Raw genomic sequence first — 19,360 nt, 5'->3', positions numbered from 1 at the left:
GAATGAAATATTTCCTCTGGTAGGCTTTAGCGGTGTAACCACATAAGGTGGTTGTACTTCTTTTTTGTTTTAAGCCGTTTGTTATTTTCGTGTCATCAAGCGGGTGGAGCCATCGGCTCGGGAGTGCCGCCGTAGCTCCAAGACACTTTGTCTTGTTCAAGACTAACGGTATATAGGTACATAAGTACCCACCGCTAGCATGCACAGAAGACTAGGGTGAGTTTAGATACCGGTAGATTTCTATAGGCAGTTCAGCGGGGAATACGTGACGCAATTGCCTGTTGGTGGATCGTTATCGCTCATGTGTATGCAAGGCTTCCCGTGACGTATTCATGCCATGTGTGTGATCTATAATGTTTGGTCTGTGCATGGATGTTTTGATAATTCACAGGTGAACATGGATTTAGGTGGATCTTTTTCATGTCCTGATGCTAATGCAGGAATTGAAAAACGGATAATAAAACCCTCTGTGAAAGCACTGGAAAGTCAAATACAAACGTTTCAAACGGATCGTCAAGCTAAGGTTAATACAATTAAAGCTGCTATAAAGACAATTAAAAAGCTTATGCAAAAGGAAGATAATGCTGCAAGTGTTCAGTCTCATCTTGTAAACTTATGTGTTGCTTGAGGATGCTAGCCAACTTCATGAAGCTGTGATTCAGTTGCTTCCTCAAGAGGAACAAGAAAAACAAAACACCTGGTTTTCAAGTAGGCTATACTTAAGCATAACAGTGGCTTTATGGACAATGTAAAAGGGTGGCTTTCTGATGCAAGTAGACAATCTAATCGAAGTGTGGCACAAATGAGCACAGATGTCGTCACCTTGCCTCAGTTACATCCACCTTTACGTTGAACCATTTGATGTAAAAACGAATGGAAATGATTCATCTAAACACTCTGAAAATGGTGCTGGAATTACAGCGACAGTAGATGATGTTGAACCGAGGGACAGCATTTCCAATGTTGCAAGTAGAACCTCAAGGAAAAGAAGTTCAGCAGAAAGTAAGTCCTGTGTTTCATCTACCTCATCAGCACGAATTAAAGCTGAGGCAGACATGGCAGCTCTCCTTGCTCACCATAGCCTCTTAAAGGACAAACATGCTTTGGAAGAGCAAGAAGAGCTGCTCAGAAAAAAGAGAGAGCAGCTTGATTTGGATATGGAATTAGCTGCATCAATAGCCAGAGTGAAAGTGTTAAAGGCCTCGGAAGGCTCTAGAGTTTCCAGCATTAAATCTAATGGAATGAACTCATATTTGGAGAGAGAACAAAGGAGAGCTCCAACATTGAATGTTGATGCTGAGACATTTGTGCCTGTGGTAGCTAAACAGCCATATCAGCATATTCCAATAGGTGACCAGCCACGTTCACATTTGTTGGATGCGAGACCTAAGGAGAAAAGGATTGAGCTGCAGTCACAAGTCACATGGTCAAATGGGTTGGAGCCAACGGTGCAACAAGATAAAATACAAAGTACACGATCATGTCATCAGTTTCAGTTGAACTCAGAAAATCTTGCACCTGTGATGCAAAATACCATGGATCATAATCGTTTAATAACAGTCTTGGAGAAACAGAATGAAATTACATCCTTGTTGGTTGAGCAGCAATCTCTTTTTTCTTCCAAGACGGGACATTCAGATTTTTGATGGTGATCCTTTACAATTTCAAACTTTTATGAGGGAATTTGAACATAGTTTCGAGGACAAGACGCACAGTGCTAAAGATTGCTTATACTTTCTCGAGCAGTACACCAGAGGCCAGCCCAAGGACTTGGTCAGAAGCTGTCAGCATATGCCTCATGATCAAGGATATGCCAAAGCTAAATCTTTGTTGCAAGAACATTTTGGCAATTCCTTAAAAATTGCTTCTGCCTATATGGAGAAGGTCCTCACATGGTCAGTTTTGAAACCTGAGGACGTGAAAGCCCTGCATGCGTATAGTTTTTTGTTACGAGGATGCTGCAATGCCATGGGAGAGGTAGGTGCCGTGTATGAGTTGAACGTCACAGCTAATATGCAAACAGTCATTAAGAAATTGCCTTATAAGCTCTGGGATAGATGGAGAAACGTTGCATGTGAGTTACAGGATAAATTCCATCGCAGAGTGACCTTTTGTGATATTGTTGAATTTATTGAAAAACAAATAAAGATTGCAAGTGACCCACAGTTTGGAGATATTCAGGATTCTCAAACAGCAGTAAGAAAGGATGTGAGGAATTCTAAATCCCAACCTTATTCTAAAGCTAAGGGGAGTAGCTTCGCTACCACCGTCGCTACATTGGACAAAGGGGCCGAGGCCAGTACGAATAGGGAAAAGGCTACAGCTGTTGTAAAGGTCTGCTTGTTTTGTGGTGCTGGACATGCCCTGGATCTGTATCGTCTATTGGAAAGGAGGTCACATAGTGAAAAAATGTCTTTCTTGAAACAAAATGGGGTGTGTTTTGGCTGTCTGTGCATTGGGCACAGGAGCAAAGATCGCGCAAGCGTCTTTCATGTAAAGTATGCAATCTGAAACATCCTACCATGTTGCATATCCATTCAAAGAAAAAGGAAGCTGTTTCAGAGCAAGCTAACATGGGGCCAGAGACAGCTAACAGAAGGGCTTTAATCTCTGTGCAATCCAGTGGGCTTACTGGGGCCGGTGATCGCGACTGTACACTCTCCATACTTCCTGTTCAAGTGAAGTCGAAGAAAGGAGATGAAATATTGATCACTTATGCCTTCCTGGACCCTGACAGCTCGGCATCATTTTGTACTGAAAGGCTAATGAACAAGCTGAATCTCACAGGGAGAAGAACAGGCATTCTCCTACGGACGATGGGTCAGGAGAAAGCTGTCGGTAGTCACATTGTTTCAGACCTGGAGGTAGCTGGATTGGACACAGATTGTTTCTGTGAGCTGCCTGACATATTCTCCCAGAAAAGCATGCCTGTCCATCAAGGTAACATTCCTCGACAGGAAGATCTTCAAAGATGGCCACACCTGGAACATGTGAAAATTTCAGAGATCGATTCAGGGGTAGATCTTCTGATTGGTACTAATGTTCCTACTGCTCTAGAGCCATGGGAGGTTGTTCGGAGCATGAATGGAGGTCCATACGCAGTCAAAACTGTGTTAGGCTGGACTGTAAATGGTCCTCTCAGAGGAGACTTTGGCAGTGCTGGTATGCATTGACGTGCCACTGTCAATAGGATTTCTGTTTCAAGACTCGAGGAGTTGTGGGCGCAGCAAACAAAGGCCGATTTCCCTGAATGTGCACAGGATGACCAGCTTGGATTATCGAAAGAAGATTGTCATTTCATGAAGTTGGTTAACAAGTCTGCCACATTGGTGGATGGTCATTACAGTGTTGGTTTACCTTTGAGACAAGATGATGTCAAATTGCCTAACAACAGAACTGTTGCAGAACAGGGTGCTCTGAGTCTCAAAAGGAGGTTTAACAGGGACAGCTCATTCCATGCAGACTACACCAACTTCATGAGTGATATCATTGTCAAAGGCTATGCTGAGAGTGTCCCAGCCGGGGATCTGGAGCGCTGCGATGGTAGGGTATGGTACATACCTCACCATGGTGTGTACCACCCACAGAAGAGAAAGATGAGGGTGGTCTTTGACTGTGGAGCTTCATTCCGGGGAACATCTTTAAATGCCCAGCTCGTCCAGGGCCCTGATCTGACTAGCTCGCTGGTGGGGGTCATAACCAGATTCCGAAAGGAGCCTGTAGTACTAATGGCGGACATTGAGGCTATGTTTCATCAGGTCAAAGTACCAAGTGTTGACGCAGACCTTTTTAAGGTTTCTTTGGTGGCCGGATGGAGACCATGGTCAGGATCTGGTGGAATATAGAATGGTTGCACATCTGTTTGGCGCCACATCCTCTCCAAGTTGTGCAAGTTTCGCCTTAAGGAAGTGTGCAGATGACAACAAGGAACAGTTCAGTCCGAGGTCAGTTGATTCTGTGTTGCATAATTTTTACGTCGATGACTGCCTTGTGTCTGTTGGTTCAGAGGAGGAGGCAGTCTCACTTTATGAAGAACTTTGCACGCTTTGTGCTAAAGGAGGCTTTAAGCTCACTTAATGGATTAGCAACAGACGTGCTGTCATCGCTGCCATATCTCAACAGGAAAGAGCCATAGAGGTGAAGGATCTGGACTTGGACAATGACATCTTGCCTATGGAAAGAGCCTTAGGGGTGCAATGGTGTGTCCAGTCAGATTCATTCAAGTTTAAAACCATGCTCCGGGACAGACCTCTAACAAGGAGAGGGATCTTGTCCACTGTCAGCTCTATTTACAATCCTTTAGGATTTCTGGCGCCCGTTGTGCTATCCGCCAAAAGGATCCTCCAAGACTTGTGTAGGCGACAGCTTGGTTGGGATGATGCCTTGCCCCTCATTGTGGCCCAGGAGTGGAGGGCCTGGCTAAATGAGTTACATCGGCTTGAGGAGTTTAAGGACGACAGGTGCTTAAAACCTCTCAACTTTGGGGAAGTCGCTTCTGCTCGGCTCCACCACTTCGCAGATGCGAGTGAGGATGGGTATGGAACCGTGACCTACCTGTTGCTGCATAACATCTGTGGACAAGCACACAATGCATTTATAATGGGAAAGGCACGTGTAGCTCCATTGAAGTCTATCACCATCCCTTGCATGGAGTTAACGGCTGCGGTGGTTGCGAGCAGAATGGACAAGTTGTGGAGGAAAGAGCTGCAAATGCCGCTGCAGGAGTCCATTTTTTGGACTGACAGTACCTCGGTATTAAAATACATCAGGAATGAAACGTTAAGGTTTAAGATATTTGTTGCAAATCTTATCTCGACCAACTCATCTCAGTGGAGATATGTGAATACATCCAGCAATCCTGCAGACTTGGCTTCAAGAGGAGCCAAGGTTGAGTCCTTCCTGAAGAGCGATAGTTGGGTGTTTGGGCCTAAGTTTCTTGTTGAACCTGAAATGAAGTGGCCAATAAATCCTGATTTTTCTGGAAATGTCTCTTTAGAAGATCCTGAGATCAAGACTGTCATCTCCGTGAATGCTATCCAAGCCAATGAGCAGGCGGACATCATTATGAGCTTTATGAATCATTTCTCTTCTTGGATCAGGTTGAAAAGGATGGTGGGCTGGCTTCTCAGTTTCAAGAGTTGGCTTTGGGATCTTGTTGGAAGGAGGAAGCAATTGAAAGCTGTTCTTGCTCAATCTGGCCTGGATGAAGAACAGCTCAAGAAGAAGATAGAAGAGGAGATGCAGCGTGTCAAGGTTCATGCTGCCCTCGGGCCTCTTTCACTCGAAGAGTTTGACCAGGCAGAAACCGCAATTGTCTGTTTTTGTCAAAGGAAGCGGTTTCCAGAAGAGATAACTAGTTTGCAAAGGGGAAAAAGTGTGAAGAGGACCAGTCACCTTTGTAATCTTGATCCCATACTCGAAGGAGGTGTTCTAAGAGTTGGAGGCAGATTTAGCAGAACAGCCATGCCAGATGAGGCAAAACATCCTGCTATACTGGCCAAGGATCTTCACATTTCTGACCTCATTTTGCATTATGTACATCAGCAGACAGGTCATGGTGGACGTAACCACATGTTGGCAAAGCTACGCCAAAGATATTGGATTCCTGGTGCTAGCATTGCAATAAGGAAGACTTTATCCAAGTGTGTTGTCTGTCGTAGATTATATGCTGCCCCAGGACATCAGCGCATGGCAGATCTTCCCCAGGATAGAGTTACACCTGATGAGCCTCCATTCACCAGAGTGGGAGTGGATTGCTTTGGACCGTTTGAGGTCAAGCGGGGAAGAGGAACAGCGAAAAGGTACGGTGTCATCTTTACATGTCTGGCAATGAGAGCTATACACCTGGATCTGGCATCATCTTTAGACACCGATTCCTTTGTGAACGCTCTTAGGCGGTTCATTGCAAGAGACGGGGTCAGGTGTTGGAGTTGCGTTCCGATAATGGCACGAATTTTGTCGGAGCCTAACGTGAATTGAGGGAAGCCGTCGGAAAATGGAACCATGCCCAGATCAATGACACACTCCTTCATAAGGGAATCAAGTGGCTTTTCAACCCGGCCACTGGTTCACATCACGGTGGAGTGTGGGAGCGATTAATTCGATCTGTGAGGAAAGTGTTGAATTCTGTCTTGAGAACACAGAATTTGGATGAAGAGTGTCTCTATACAGTCTTCTGTGAAGTTGAGGCTATTATTAATAGCCGCCCTATAACCAAAGCATCCACTGACCCAAATGACTTAGAAGCGCTGACCCCGAATCATCTACTGCTGCTCAAGTCCAAACCTGCGTTGCCACCAGGAGTGTTCCAAAGGGAGGACATATACGTTCGTCGACGGTGGAAACAAGTGCAGTATATATCCGACTTGTTTTGAAAACGCTGGGTCAAGGAGTATTTGCCCCAGCTTCAGGAGCGCCAGACGAAACTTCATGCCAGGGGATGTTGTGATCATCATGGACGACTCGGCTCCCCGTAATTCATGGCTTACTGGAAGGATTGTGCGTGCAGACCCTGACAGAGGAGGACTTGTGCGTCGGGTCCGCATCAAGACTAGGAGCAGCTATCTGGACAGGCCCATCACCAAGGTGTGCCTTCTTCAAGAGGGGGAGGAGCCAGAAGAGCTGCATTGACTCTGATTATGGATAGTTTGTATTGACTTGGACATTTGTGCACGTGAATGGATTTGGACTGGTTTGTATGATTACTGGGATGACATAAATCTTAGGTCATGGATAAGAGATATTTTGAATGTGATGTTGATATCTTACTGACCTTTTAAATTTGTCTCCTACATGTTAGTGATTGTGTAATTATTGCCTTGAATAATTAGGGGCCGGAATGTAGGAGCCGTATATAAGTCTGTGTGTGTTTGGTTGTGGATGTGGACACTGCATTGGTGCGTGGGTAGGGGTGTGTCACTGTGGGCGTGTGATCCGTGGTTACTTGTAATTGCACTCACCTGATTTCATCAGTTGGCGTCTGAACATGGCGTGGGGTGAGCCACGGGGGTGAAATTTTCTGTTGACCGCTACGCTGTCACATCACATTGTGCTTCACTTAGTCCTACCTTATTAACCTTGCACGGACGTTTGTAAACAGTTGGAGCTTATGTACGCTGCCGTGATATGAAAATAAAGGTGCTTCGAGAGCAAGAATAAAACGAAGTGTGCTCGTCAACAATTTCTCCCGTGTTCAGCCCACCGCGGCTAGTAGTTTTTATATTTGGTCCAGCTTAGCCGTAATACAGGTCTCTAAAAGAAAAGTGGCAAAAGTCTTATATACAAGACTCATATTCTCAGTGCAGGAAAGCATAAGTAAAGCCGAGTGCACTTACAGGTGCAGTAGGAAAGACTCTGTAGTAATCTCAAGACTGAGACTTGGACACTGTAGGCTGAGGAGTGGGTTGGCTCTGATTTGTAAACATCCTGATGGCAAATGTGAGTATGGAGATAATGAGAAAGTGAAACATGTACTACTCCAGGGCAAAATATACTCCATCAGAGAAGGACTCTCTTCAAGAAACTTGGAGCAGATGGGGAAACTGTTTTTAACATGCGCACACATCTAAATCTCGATTCTTGGGTTAAAACAAAGAAATTGGTGGATTATCTTCACAAAACAGGATTGTACAAAAGGATTTGATGTAGTTGTTAATAACAAACTGTAGGGGCAGCATTACGCCAAAGCTGCGTCTAGTCTGCCTAACTAAAGAAGAAGAAGAAGAAGTCGCTGCGCACCCGGATGTTCCATCTTCAACAATGGCGCCTGGTTTCAGTAGAAGAGTTCCTTCGTGGTGTTGAGAAAGTGTCTGTTAGCTTCACCAGTACTGATCCATCAGAGTCTCTGTGTGTCTGGATAAACATGTCTGGATGGACTTTGTACTCTTCACCTTTTATTCTGAATGTTTTAACTCTGAATCATCTCCCGAGAGCCTACGAAGCTAAGCTAGTTAGCTTAGCATGCTAGCTGGAAACAGATTTTGACGGAGTTTGTGTGGGGTAAAAACGTCTCTCTCGTCGCGGGAAAATGAGTAAAGTCCAAGTGATGAGAGCTTTGGTGGAGCAGCGACTAAGTGCGGCTGTTGAAGAGATATTTGGGCTGTTTGAAAGAACGGTAGCAGAATACGAGGAGGAACTTTCTCGTTCTAAAGAGGAGAACGAGCGACAGCGGAAGCTACTGGACGCTGTTTTCCTGCCTGAAGTCCGGTTACACAGAGCAGGTTGGTGCTTACTTTTTATACGTTAGGTATGGCAGTGTTCTAATATGAGTTGCGTTAACGTGTGACAGGAGGTAACATGCAACACGCATAGGACCAAAACGTTTACTTCTGCATCCGTATTACAGTTGTTCACATTTGCTGAAAGACTAAATCCTAATCTCTGAACCTAAAGGTCGGTGGCCTAAACGCATGTTTTTAGTTGAAGCTAAACACATTCTCACTTACAAAAACACGTGTTTCCCTGTGATGTACTTTTGATGCATTATGCTGACCACAGGCTGCAGAAGTTAAACACAATTACAGTCAGTATGTGATGGTTTGATTTATCTAGAAGAATCAGAGGTTTTGTGAATGTAGTTTGAAAACTGGGTTTTGTGTTTACAGTTTAGATGAAAGGTTGGAAAGTTTCAAGTCATTAACAATTATGAAAAACTGTAACAAATGTATTCATATCAAGCTACTGATGACTGCATTACTGCTGGTGCATTGTATTTTTGCAGTTTGTGTCTGTCTGCCTGTTTGGTTTCAGAAAAAAACACAGTGTACTGGTGACTGATTGTTCAGCTGTTTGAAACGTCTCTATATTCTGTATGTGTGTTTATTGTTTTCCTGCAGACGTCCAGCAGCTGTTGGTGACTAAAGAAGAGGTTCCCTTTGAGCAGCAGGACTGGAGCTCCAGTCTGGACCGGGAGGACCCAGACCCCCCACACATTAAAGAAGAACAGGAAGAACTCTGGACCAGTCAGCAAGGAGAGAAGCATCGAGTCCTGGATGAGGTTGGTATCAAGTTCCCGTTGACTGTTGTCCCTGTTAAGAGTGAAGAAGATGAAGAGAAACCTCAGTCCTCAGGGCTGGTTTCAGCTGCAGCCAGAGGCTCAACTGAACAGATGAAAACAGAAGCTGATGAAGAGGACTGTGGGGGACCAGAACCTGCCAGGAACTCAGATTCACATTTACAAACAGATACTGATGACAAGACTAGAGACTCTTCTGAACCTCAGACTGATGACAAGACTGGAGACTCTTCTGTACCTGAGACTGATGACGGTGCTGATTGGCAGGAGACCAGAGAACCTCCGTCCGTTTTAAAGGCTTTGAAAAATCATCCTGACAGTGATTTTAGATGTAGAACTGGTAAGAAACCATTTCACTGCTCTCAGTGTTGGAAACAATTCAACATCCGTGGAGCTCTAAAGAGACACATGAGAACTCATACAGGAGAAAAACCTTTCAGCTGCTCAGTGTGTGGTAAAGGTTTCACTCTAAATGGTACTCTGAAGACACACATGAGAACTCATACAGGAGAAAAACCTTTCATTTGCTCAGTGTGTGGTAAAGGTTTCATTAGAATGTATGATTTAAGGGGACACATGAGAACTCATACAGGAGAAAAACCTTTCAGCTGCTCAGTGTGTGGTAGACGTTTCACTGAAAATGGACATCTGAAAGGACACATGATGACTCATACAGGAGAAAAACCTTTCAGCTGTTCAGTGTGTGGTAAAGGTTTCACTGTGAATAGTTCTCTGAAGACACACATGAGAACTCATACAGGAGAAAAACCTTTCAGCTGCTCAGTGTGTGGTAAATGTTTCACTGTAAATGGAAATCTGAAGACACACATGAGAACTCATACAGGAGAAAAACCTTTCAGTTACATAAGAGTCCAGCCGTTGACGGTTAATCAACAATAGCAATGAAGTGACATTTGCACTGTGCTATCTAGATTTGCAGGAGAAGAAGATGGAAGTGACAGGTTTCACTCAATAAGAATTTATTCATTGTGTCATATAACAACAGAAGTTATCTCTGGATACTTAACACAGAGCAGGACTAGAACACGCTCATAATTGTGGTTAATATACACATAAACCAGCCTGGATTTCTAAAATGTTAGGCCAGTATTTTTGACTGATTCCTACATTTTCTATATATTTGTATAATTATTAGTTTTCATGACGTATTTTGGATGATTTATTTGATTTCTTAAATATTTTCTACTTCTGATGTTCGTATTTGTGCTATTATATGATCACATAATTGTTGTCTGATAGAAATGCATACTTATGCTTTTTGGATCTCTGTGAACACGGTCCTGTCAATATATTGTAAGTGTACATCTGCATTGATACAAATAAAGTGGATGAATGTCAGGTCTGTGTCTGCCCCATCATTACAGCACAACTTATTCTTTAATGTTTTTATTTACGTGTCTTATGGAAATGATCTTGCTGTGCATCACCTCTTCTGATACACAGAAATAAATCCAGAGAAATAATCCTTTGAGTCGTCTCTTTCCACGCCCTACCGTTAAATACAGGAAATATATTTGATCTCATTGATGAGATATCTATATCTTAACTTTAAACTTAAAGGCTTTTGATAAATACTATAGACACCGAGTCTCAGGGAAGTTAAGTTGGGAAATAATCCATGAGATATGGTGTTATTAATTTCTATCTCAGTGACGAATACGACTAATTTGATGGATAGCTTTTTTTAAATCATTTTCTTTATTATTAGAATTGGGGAATAGTAATCAGAATCATCAGCTGCATGGTGGTTCAGGTTCTTCTGTATGGAGTTTTTTTCCGGTATGGTGGCGGTTGTAGGATCCGTATGTAAGTCTGTGTGTGTTTGGTTGTGGATGTGGACACTGCATTGGTGCGTGGGTAGGGGTGTGTCACTGTGGGCGTGTGATCCGTGGTTACTTGTAATTGCACTCACCTGATTTCATCAGTTGGCGTCTGAACATGGCGTGGGGTGAGCCACGGGGGTGAAATTTTCTGTTGACCGCTACGCTGTCACATCACATTGTGCTTCACTTAGTCCTACCTTATTAACCTTGCACGGACGTTTGTAAACCATTGGAGCTCATGTACGCTGCCGTGATATGAAAATAAAGGTGCTTCGAGAGCAAGAATAAAACGAAGTGTGCTCGTCAACAATTTCTCCCGTGTTCAGCCCACCGCGGCTAGTAGTTTTTATATTTGGTCCAGCTTAGCCGTAATACAGGTCTCTAAAAGAAAAGTGGCAAAAGTCTTATATATAAGACTCATATTCTCAGTACAGGAAAGCATAAGTAAAGCCGAGTGCACTTACAGGTGCAGTAGGAAAGACTCTGTAGTAATCTCAAGACTGAGACTTGGACACTGTAGGCTAAGGAGTGGGTTGGCTCTGATTGGTAAACATCCTGATGGCAAATGTGAGTGTGGAGATAGTGAGACAGTGAAACATGTACTACTCCAGGGCAAAATATACTCCAGTCAGAGAAGGACTCTCTTCAAGAAACTTGGAGCAGATGGGGAAACTGTTTTTAACATGCGCACACATCTAAATCTCGATTCTTGGGTTAAAACAAAGAAATTGGTGGATTATCTTCACAAAACAGGATTGTACAAAAGGATTTGATGTAGTTGTTAATAACAAACTGTAGGGGGAGCATTACGCCAAAGCTGCGTCTAGTCTGCCTAACTAAAGAAGAAGAAGAAGAAGTCGCTGCGCACCCGGATGTTCTCTTTTCAACAATGGCGCCTGGTTTCAGTAGAAGAGTTCCTTCGTGGTTTTGAGAAAGTGTCTGTTAGCTTCACCAGTACTGATCCATCAGAGTCTCTGTGTGTCTGGATAAACCTGTCTGGATGGACTTTGTACTCTTCACCTTTTATTCTGAATGTTTTAACTCTGAATCATCGCCCGGGAGCCTACGAAGCTAAGCTAGTTAGCTTAGCATGCTAGCTGGAAACAGATTTTGACGGAGTTTGTGTGGAGTCAAAACGTCTCTCTCGTCGTGGGAAAATGAGTAAAGTCCAAGTGATGAGAGCTTTGGTGGAGCAGCGACTAAGTGCGGCTGTTGAAGAGATATTTGGGCTGTTTGAAAGAACGGTAGCAGAATACGAGGAGGAACTTTCTCGTTCTAAAGAGGAGAACGAGCGACAGCGGAAGCTACTGGACGCTGTTTTCCTGCCTGAAGTCCGGTTACACAGAGCAGGTTGGTGCTTACTTTTTATACGTTAGGTATGGCAGTGTTCTAATATGAGTTGCGTGAACGTGTGACAGGAGGTAACATGCAACACGCATAGGACCAAAACGTTTACTTTTGATGCATTATGCTGACCACAGGCTGCAGAAGTTAAACACAATTACAGTCAGTATGTGATGGTTTGATTTATCCAGAAGAATCAGAGGTTTTGTGAATGTAGTTTGAAAACTGGGTTTTGTGTTTACAGTTTAGATGAAAAGTTGGAAGGTTTCAAGTTATTAACAATTATGAAAAACTGTAACAAATGTATTCATCTCAAGCTGCTGATGACTGCATTACTGCTGGTGCATTGTATTTTTGCAGTTTGTCTGTCTGCCTGTTTGGTTTCAGAAAAAAAACAGTGTACTGGTGACTGATTGTTCAGCTGTTTGAAACGTCTCTATATTCTGTATGTGTGTTTATTGTTTTCCTGCAGACGTCCAGCAGCTGTTGGTGACTAAAGAAGAGGTTCCCTTTGAGCAGCAGGACTGGAGCTCCAGTCTGGACCGGGAGGACCCAGACCCCCTACACATTAAAGGAGAACAGGAAGAACTCTGGACCAGTCAGCAAGGAGAGAAGCATCGAGTCCTGGAGGAGGTTGGTATCAAGTTCCCGTTGACTGTTGTCCCTGTTAAGAGTGAAGAAGATGAAGAGAAACCTCAGTCCTCAGGGCTGGTTTCAGCTGCAGCCAGAGACTCAACTGAACAGATGGAAACAGAAGCTGATGAAGAGGACTGTGGGGGACCAGAACCAGCCAGGAACTCAGATTCACATTTACAAACAGATACTGATGACAAGACTGGAGACTCTTCTGAACCTGAGACTGATGACAAGACTGGAGACTCTTCTGAACCTGAGACTGATGACAAGACTGGAGACTCTTCTGAACCTCAGACTGATGACAGTGCTGATTGGCAGGAGACCAGAGAACCTCGGTCAGGTTTAACAGCTTTGAAAAATCATTCTGACAGTGATTTCAGATGTAGAACTGGTAAGAAACCATTTAACTGCTCTCAGTGTTGGAAACAATTCAGCATCCGTAGTACTCTGAAGAGACACATGAGAAGTCATACAGGAGAAAAACCTTTCAGCTGCTCAGTGTGTGGTAAACGTTTCATTGAAAATGGTACTCTGAAGAGACACACGATAACTCATACACGAGAAAAACCTTTCAGCTGCTCAGTGTGTGGTAAAGGTTTCACTATAAATGCACATCTGAAGAGACACATGAGAACTCATACAGGAGAAAAACCTTTCAGCTGCTCAGTGTGTGGTAAAGGTTTCACTGAAAATAGTACTCTGAAGACACACATGAGAACTCATACAGGAGAAAAACCTTTCAGCTGCTCAGTGTGTGGTAAAGGTTTCACTGTGAATGGCACTCTGACGAAACACATGAGAACTCATACAGGAGAAAAACTTTTCAGTTACATAGGAGTCCAGCCGTTGACGGTTAATCAACAATAGCAATGAAGTGACATTTGCACTGTGCTATCTAGATTTGCAGGAGAAGAAGATGGAAGTGCAGGTGCTCAGGGACACCAGGCACTCAGCTAGGAGGAGCTGGGGATCGAACCGGCAATCTTGCGATTGCCGTCCGAGCGCTCTACCTCCTGAGCTAAACCCCCCCAATAACATTTTATTCATTGTGTCATATCAAAACAGAAGTTATCTCTGGACACTTAACACAGAGCAGGACTAGAACACGCTCATGATTGTGGGTAATATACAGATAAACCAGGCTGGATTCCTAAAATGTTAGGCCAGTATTTTTGACTGATTCCTACTTTTTCTATGTATTTTTATAATTATTAGTTTTCATGACGTATTTTTGACGATTTATTTGATTTCTTAAATATTTTTGACTTCTGATGTTCTTATTTGTGCTATTATATGATCACATAATTGTTGTCTGGTAGAAATGCATACTTATGCTTTTTGGATCTCTGTGAACACGGTCCTGTCAATATATTGTAAGTGTACATCAGCATTGATACAAATAAAGTGGATGAATGTCAGGTCTGTGTCTGCCCCATCATTACAGCACAACTTATTCTTTAATGTTTTTATTTATGTTTCTTATGGAAATGATCTTGCTGTGCATCACCTCTTCTGATACACAGAAATAAATCCAGAGAATTAATCCTTTGAGTCGTCTCTTTCCACGCCCTATCGTTAAATACAGGAAATATATTTGATCTCATTGATGAGATATCTATATCTTAACTATAAGCTTAAAGGCTTTTGATAAATACTATAGACACCGAGTCTCAGGGAAGTTAAGTTGGGAAATAATCCATGGGATATGGTGTTATTAATTTCTGTCTCCGTGACGAATAGGACAAATATGATGGATAGCTTTTTTATCATTTTCTTTATTATTAGAATTGGGGAATAGTAATCAGAATCATCAGCTGCATGGTGGTTCAGGTTCTTCTGTGTGGAGTAAAGTTTAGACATGGACATAAAGAAAGCCATCGCAAATAAGGAAGCAGTTGTAGCAGTCTTTCTGGATATTGAAAAAGCATATGACATGCTTTGGAGGGAAGGGTTATTAATTGCACTTTATGATGTTGGAATCAGATGGAGAATGTTTAACTGGATCAAGAACTTTTTATGTAACCGGTCAATTCAAGTGAGGATTGGAAATGAACTATCAGATGAGTTTGAGGTGGAGAATGGAACTCCTCAAGGAAGCATGATAAGTCCACTTCTTTTTAATATTCTGGTTAACGGCATGTTTAGTAGAGTGGGGAAAGGATTTGGTTTTTCATTATTTGCAGATGATGGGGCTATCTGGAAGCGAGGGAGGAACCTCCCCTACCTGTTTGACCAAATTCAAGGTGCTTTAGAGAAAATGACTGAGTGGGCTAATGATTGGGGTTTTAAAATTTCTACAGATAAAACTAAATATATGGTGTTTGGAAATAAGAAAGGTATGCTGACACAGCAAATACAATTGTATAATAATAATCTTGAAACAGTCAAGTATTTTACATTTTTAGGAATGTGGCTGGACGAAAGGATGACAGGGAACAAACAAGTTGAAATGGTTTTGGTGAAGTGTGGGAAAATAATGAATGTCCTTAGGTGTGTGGCTGGTTCAGACTGGGGGGCTGATAGAGAATCAATGATGATGATTTACAGAGCAATGATAAGATCAGCTATTGACTATGGAAGTATGGTTTATGGATCAGCAGCTCCTTCTTTGATCAGTAAACTTGACATCGTCCAAGCAAAAGCCCTAAGAGTGTGCTGTGGAGCATTCAGTACAACTCCAATATCAGCATTACTTATAGAAATGGGGGAGATGCCGTTAGAAATCAGGAGACATAAACTTGGTTTGAGATATTTAATGAAGCTCAAAGGACAAAATACAATGTTACCAACAAAGAACCTTCTGAGTGAACATTGGGAGTTTATGGGAACGTCAAAAAGGACTAAAACTAATTTTGGAGAAAAATTCAAATCTGTGGCGCAGGAAATTGGAATTGTGGACATAAGTGTGTGTCGTCCCGCTGTGGCTTCATGGTTGGTTCCAGATCCCATTGTTGACCTAAAGCTTTTGAATAAAAGCAAATCAAGGATGTCAGAGGTCGTAGTAAAGGAGGTAACAGTCTGGCAGCAACTAAAATGGGGAAACCACCTACAAATTTATACAAAAGATCATGAGAGTGGGAAAGTGGCAGTTGGTATTAGCATACCTGAAATTGGATATAAAAAAGGATATAGAATATCAAATCATATGTCAGTCTTCACAGTAGAAATGGTGGCAGTTCTGTTGGCATTAAGATGGGTTGAGGACAATAAACAGGGAAATTCAATCATATGCAGTGATTCAACAGCAACCTTAAGGAGCTAAATCCAAGTCCAGACCTGATAAAAAGTGTGTAAATAAATTTGCAATATGGGGCACCAGAGTATAGTGAAAGAATAAACAGGTCTCTAAAAGAAAAGTGGCAAAAGTCTTAGGAGAAGGAAAGGAAAGGAAGGGCATATTTTTCAGTGCAGGAAAGCATAAGTAAAGACGAGTGCACTTACAGGTGCAGTAGGAAAGACTCTGTAGTAATCTCAAGACTGAGACTTGGACACTGTGGGCTGAGGAGTGGGTTGGCTCTGATTGGTAAACATCCTGATGGCAAATGTGAGTGTGGAGATAGTGAGACAGTGAAACATGTACTACTCCAGGGCAAAATATACTCCAGTCAGAGAAGGACTCTCTTCAAGAAACTTGGAGCAGATGGGGAAACTGTTTTTAACATGCGCACACATCTAAATCTCGATTCTTGGGTTAAAACAAAGAAATTGGTGGATTATCTTCACAAAACAGGATTGTACAAAAGGATTTGATGTAGTTGTTAATAACAAACTGTAGGGGGAGCATTACGCCAAAGCTGCGTCTAGTCTGCCTTAACTAAAGAAGTAGCAGAAGAAGAAGTCGCAGCGTACCCGGATGTTCCATCTTCAACAATGGCGCCTGGTTTCAGTAGAAGAGTTCCTTCGTGGTGTTGAAAAAGTGTCTGTTAGCTTCACCAGTACTGGTCCATCAGAGTCTCTGTATGTCTGGATAAACCTGTCTGGATGGACTTTGTACTCTTCACCTTTTATTCTGAATGTTTTAACTCTGAATCATCTCCCGAGAGCCTACGAAGCTAAGCTAGTTAGCTTAGCATGCTAGCTGGAAACAGATTTTGACGGAGTTTGTGTGGAGTCAAAACGTCTCTCTCGTCGTGGGAAAATGAGTAAAGTCCAAGTGATGAGAGCTTTGGTGGAGCAGCGACTAAGTGCGGCTGCTGAAGAGATATTTGGGCTGTTTGAAAGAACGGTAGCAGAATACGAGGAGGAACTTTCTCGTTCTAAAGAGGAGAACGAGCGACAGCGGAAGCTACTGGACGCTGTTTTCCTGCCTGAAGTCCGGTTACACAGAGCAGGTTGGTGCTTACTTTTTATACGTTAGGTATGGCAGTGTTCTAATATGAGTTGCGTGAACGTGTGACAGGAGGTAACATGCAACACGCATAGGACCAAAACGTTTACTTCTGATGCATTATGCTGACCACAGGCTGCAGAAGTTAAACACAATTACAGTCAGTATGTGATGGTTTGATTTATCCAGAAGAATCAGAGGTTTTGTGAATGTAGTTTGAAAACTGGGTTTTGTGTTTACAGTTTAGATGAAAAGTTGGAAGGTTTCAAGTTATTAACAATTATGAAAAACTGTAACAAATGTATTCATCTCAAGCTGCTGATGACTGCATTACTGCTGGTGCATTGTATTTTTGCAGTTTGTTTCTGTCTGCCTGTTTGGTTTCAGAAAAAAAACAGTGTACTGGTGACTGATTGTTCAGCTGTTTGAAACGTCTCTATATTCTGTATGTGTGTTTATTGTTTTCCTGCAGACGTCCAGCAGCTGTTGGTGACTAAAGAAGAGGTTCCCTTTGAGCAGCAGGACTGGAGCTCCAGTCTGGACCAGGAGGACCCAGACCCCCTACACATTAAAGGAGAACAGGAAGAACTCTGGACCAGTCAGCAAGGAGAGAAGCATCGAGTCCTGGAGGAGGTTGGTATCAAGTTCCCGTTGACTGTTGTCCCTGTTAAGAGTGAAGAAGATGAAGAGAAACCTCAGTCCTCAGGGCTGGTTTCAGCTGCAGCCAGAGACTCAACTGAACAGATGGAAACAGAAGCTGATGAAGAGGACTGTGGGGGACCAGAACCAGCCAGGAACTCAGATTCACATTTACAAACAGATACTGATGACAAGACTGGAGACTCTTCTGAACCTGAGACTGATGACAAGACTGGAGACTCTTCTGAACCTGAGACTGATGACAAGACTGGAGACTCTTCTGAACCTCAGACTGATGACAGTGCTGATTGGCAGGAGACCAGAGAACCTCGGTCAGGTTTAACAGCTTTGAAAAATCATTCTGACAGTGATTTCAGATGTAGAACTGGTAAGAAACCATTTAACTGCTCTCAGTGTTGGAAACAATTCAGCATCCGTAGTACTCTGAAGAGACACATGAGAAGTCATACAGGAGAAAAACCTTTCAGCTGCTCAGTGTGTGGTAAACGTTTCATTGAAAATGGTACTCTGAAGAGACACACGATAACTCATACACGAGAAAAACCTTTCAGCTGCTCAGTGTGTGGTAAAGGTTTCACTGAAAATAGTACTCTGAAGACACACATGAGAACTCATACAGGAGAAAAACCTTTCAGCTGCTCAGTGTGTGGTAAAGGTTTCACTGTGAATGGCACTCTGACGAAACACATGAGAACTCATACAGGAGAAAAACTTTTCAGTTACATAGGAGTCCAGCCGTTGACGGTTAATCAACAATAGCAATGAAGTGACATTTGCACTGTGCTATCTAGATTTGCAGGAGAAGAAGATGGAAGTGCAGGTGCTCAGGGACACCAGGCACTCAGCTAGGAGGAGCTGGGGATCGAACCGGCAATCTTGCGATTGCCATCCGAGCGCTCTACCTCCTGAGCTAAACCCCCCCAATAACATTTTATTCATTGTGTCATATCAAAACAGAAGTTATCTCTGGACACTTAACACAGAGCAGGACTAGAACACGCTCATGATTGTGGGTAATATACAGATAAACCAGGCTGGATTCCTAAAATGTTAGGCCAGTATTTTTGACTGATTCCTACTTTTTCTATGTATTTTTATAATTATTAGTTTTCATGACGTATTTTTGACGATTTATTTGATTTCTTAAATATTTTTGACTTCTGATGTTCTTATTTGTGCTATTATATGATCACATAATTGTTGTCTGGTAGAAATGCATACTTATGCTTTTTGGATCTCTGTGAACACGGTCCTGTCAAGATCTTGTAAGTGTACATCAGCATTGATACAAATAAAGTGGATGAATGTCAGGTCTGTGTCTGCCCCATCATTACAGCACAACTTATTCTTTAATGTTTTTATTTATGTTTCTTATGGAAATGATCTTGCTGTGCATCACCTCTTCTGATACACAGAAATAAATCCAGAGAATTAATCCTTTGAGTCGTCTCTTTCCACGCCCTATCGTTAAATACAGGAAATATATTTGATCTCATTGATGAGATATCTATATCTTAACTATAAGCTTAAAGGCTT

At 42.6% G+C, this 19,360-nt stretch overlaps 1 protein-coding gene across 1 annotated transcript; it reads left to right on the top strand.

Moving 5' to 3' along the window:
* Positions 1–16,975: 16,975 nt before the first annotated feature.
* Positions 16,976–19,134, top strand: LOC311027485 (uncharacterized protein; the record flags this gene model as incomplete). The annotated part of the gene is made up of 2 exons (XM_084031507.1): positions 16,976–17,168; positions 17,739–19,134. The coding sequence occupies 2 exons, from the start codon at positions 16,976–16,978 to the stop codon at positions 18,581–18,583; spliced, it is 1,038 nt and encodes a 345-aa protein (XP_083887633.1). The 3' UTR covers positions 18,584–19,134.
* Between the last annotated feature and the right edge of the window lie 226 nt (positions 19,135–19,360).

This window comes from Eutrigla gurnardus (assembly GCF_963514095.1).
Source record: "Eutrigla gurnardus genome assembly, chromosome: 17".
Taxonomy (NCBI): Eukaryota; Metazoa; Chordata; class Actinopteri; order Perciformes; family Triglidae; genus Eutrigla; species Eutrigla gurnardus.
The sequence above is the reverse complement of the archived record's forward strand: the minus strand, read 5'-3'. Positions and strand labels throughout refer to the sequence as shown.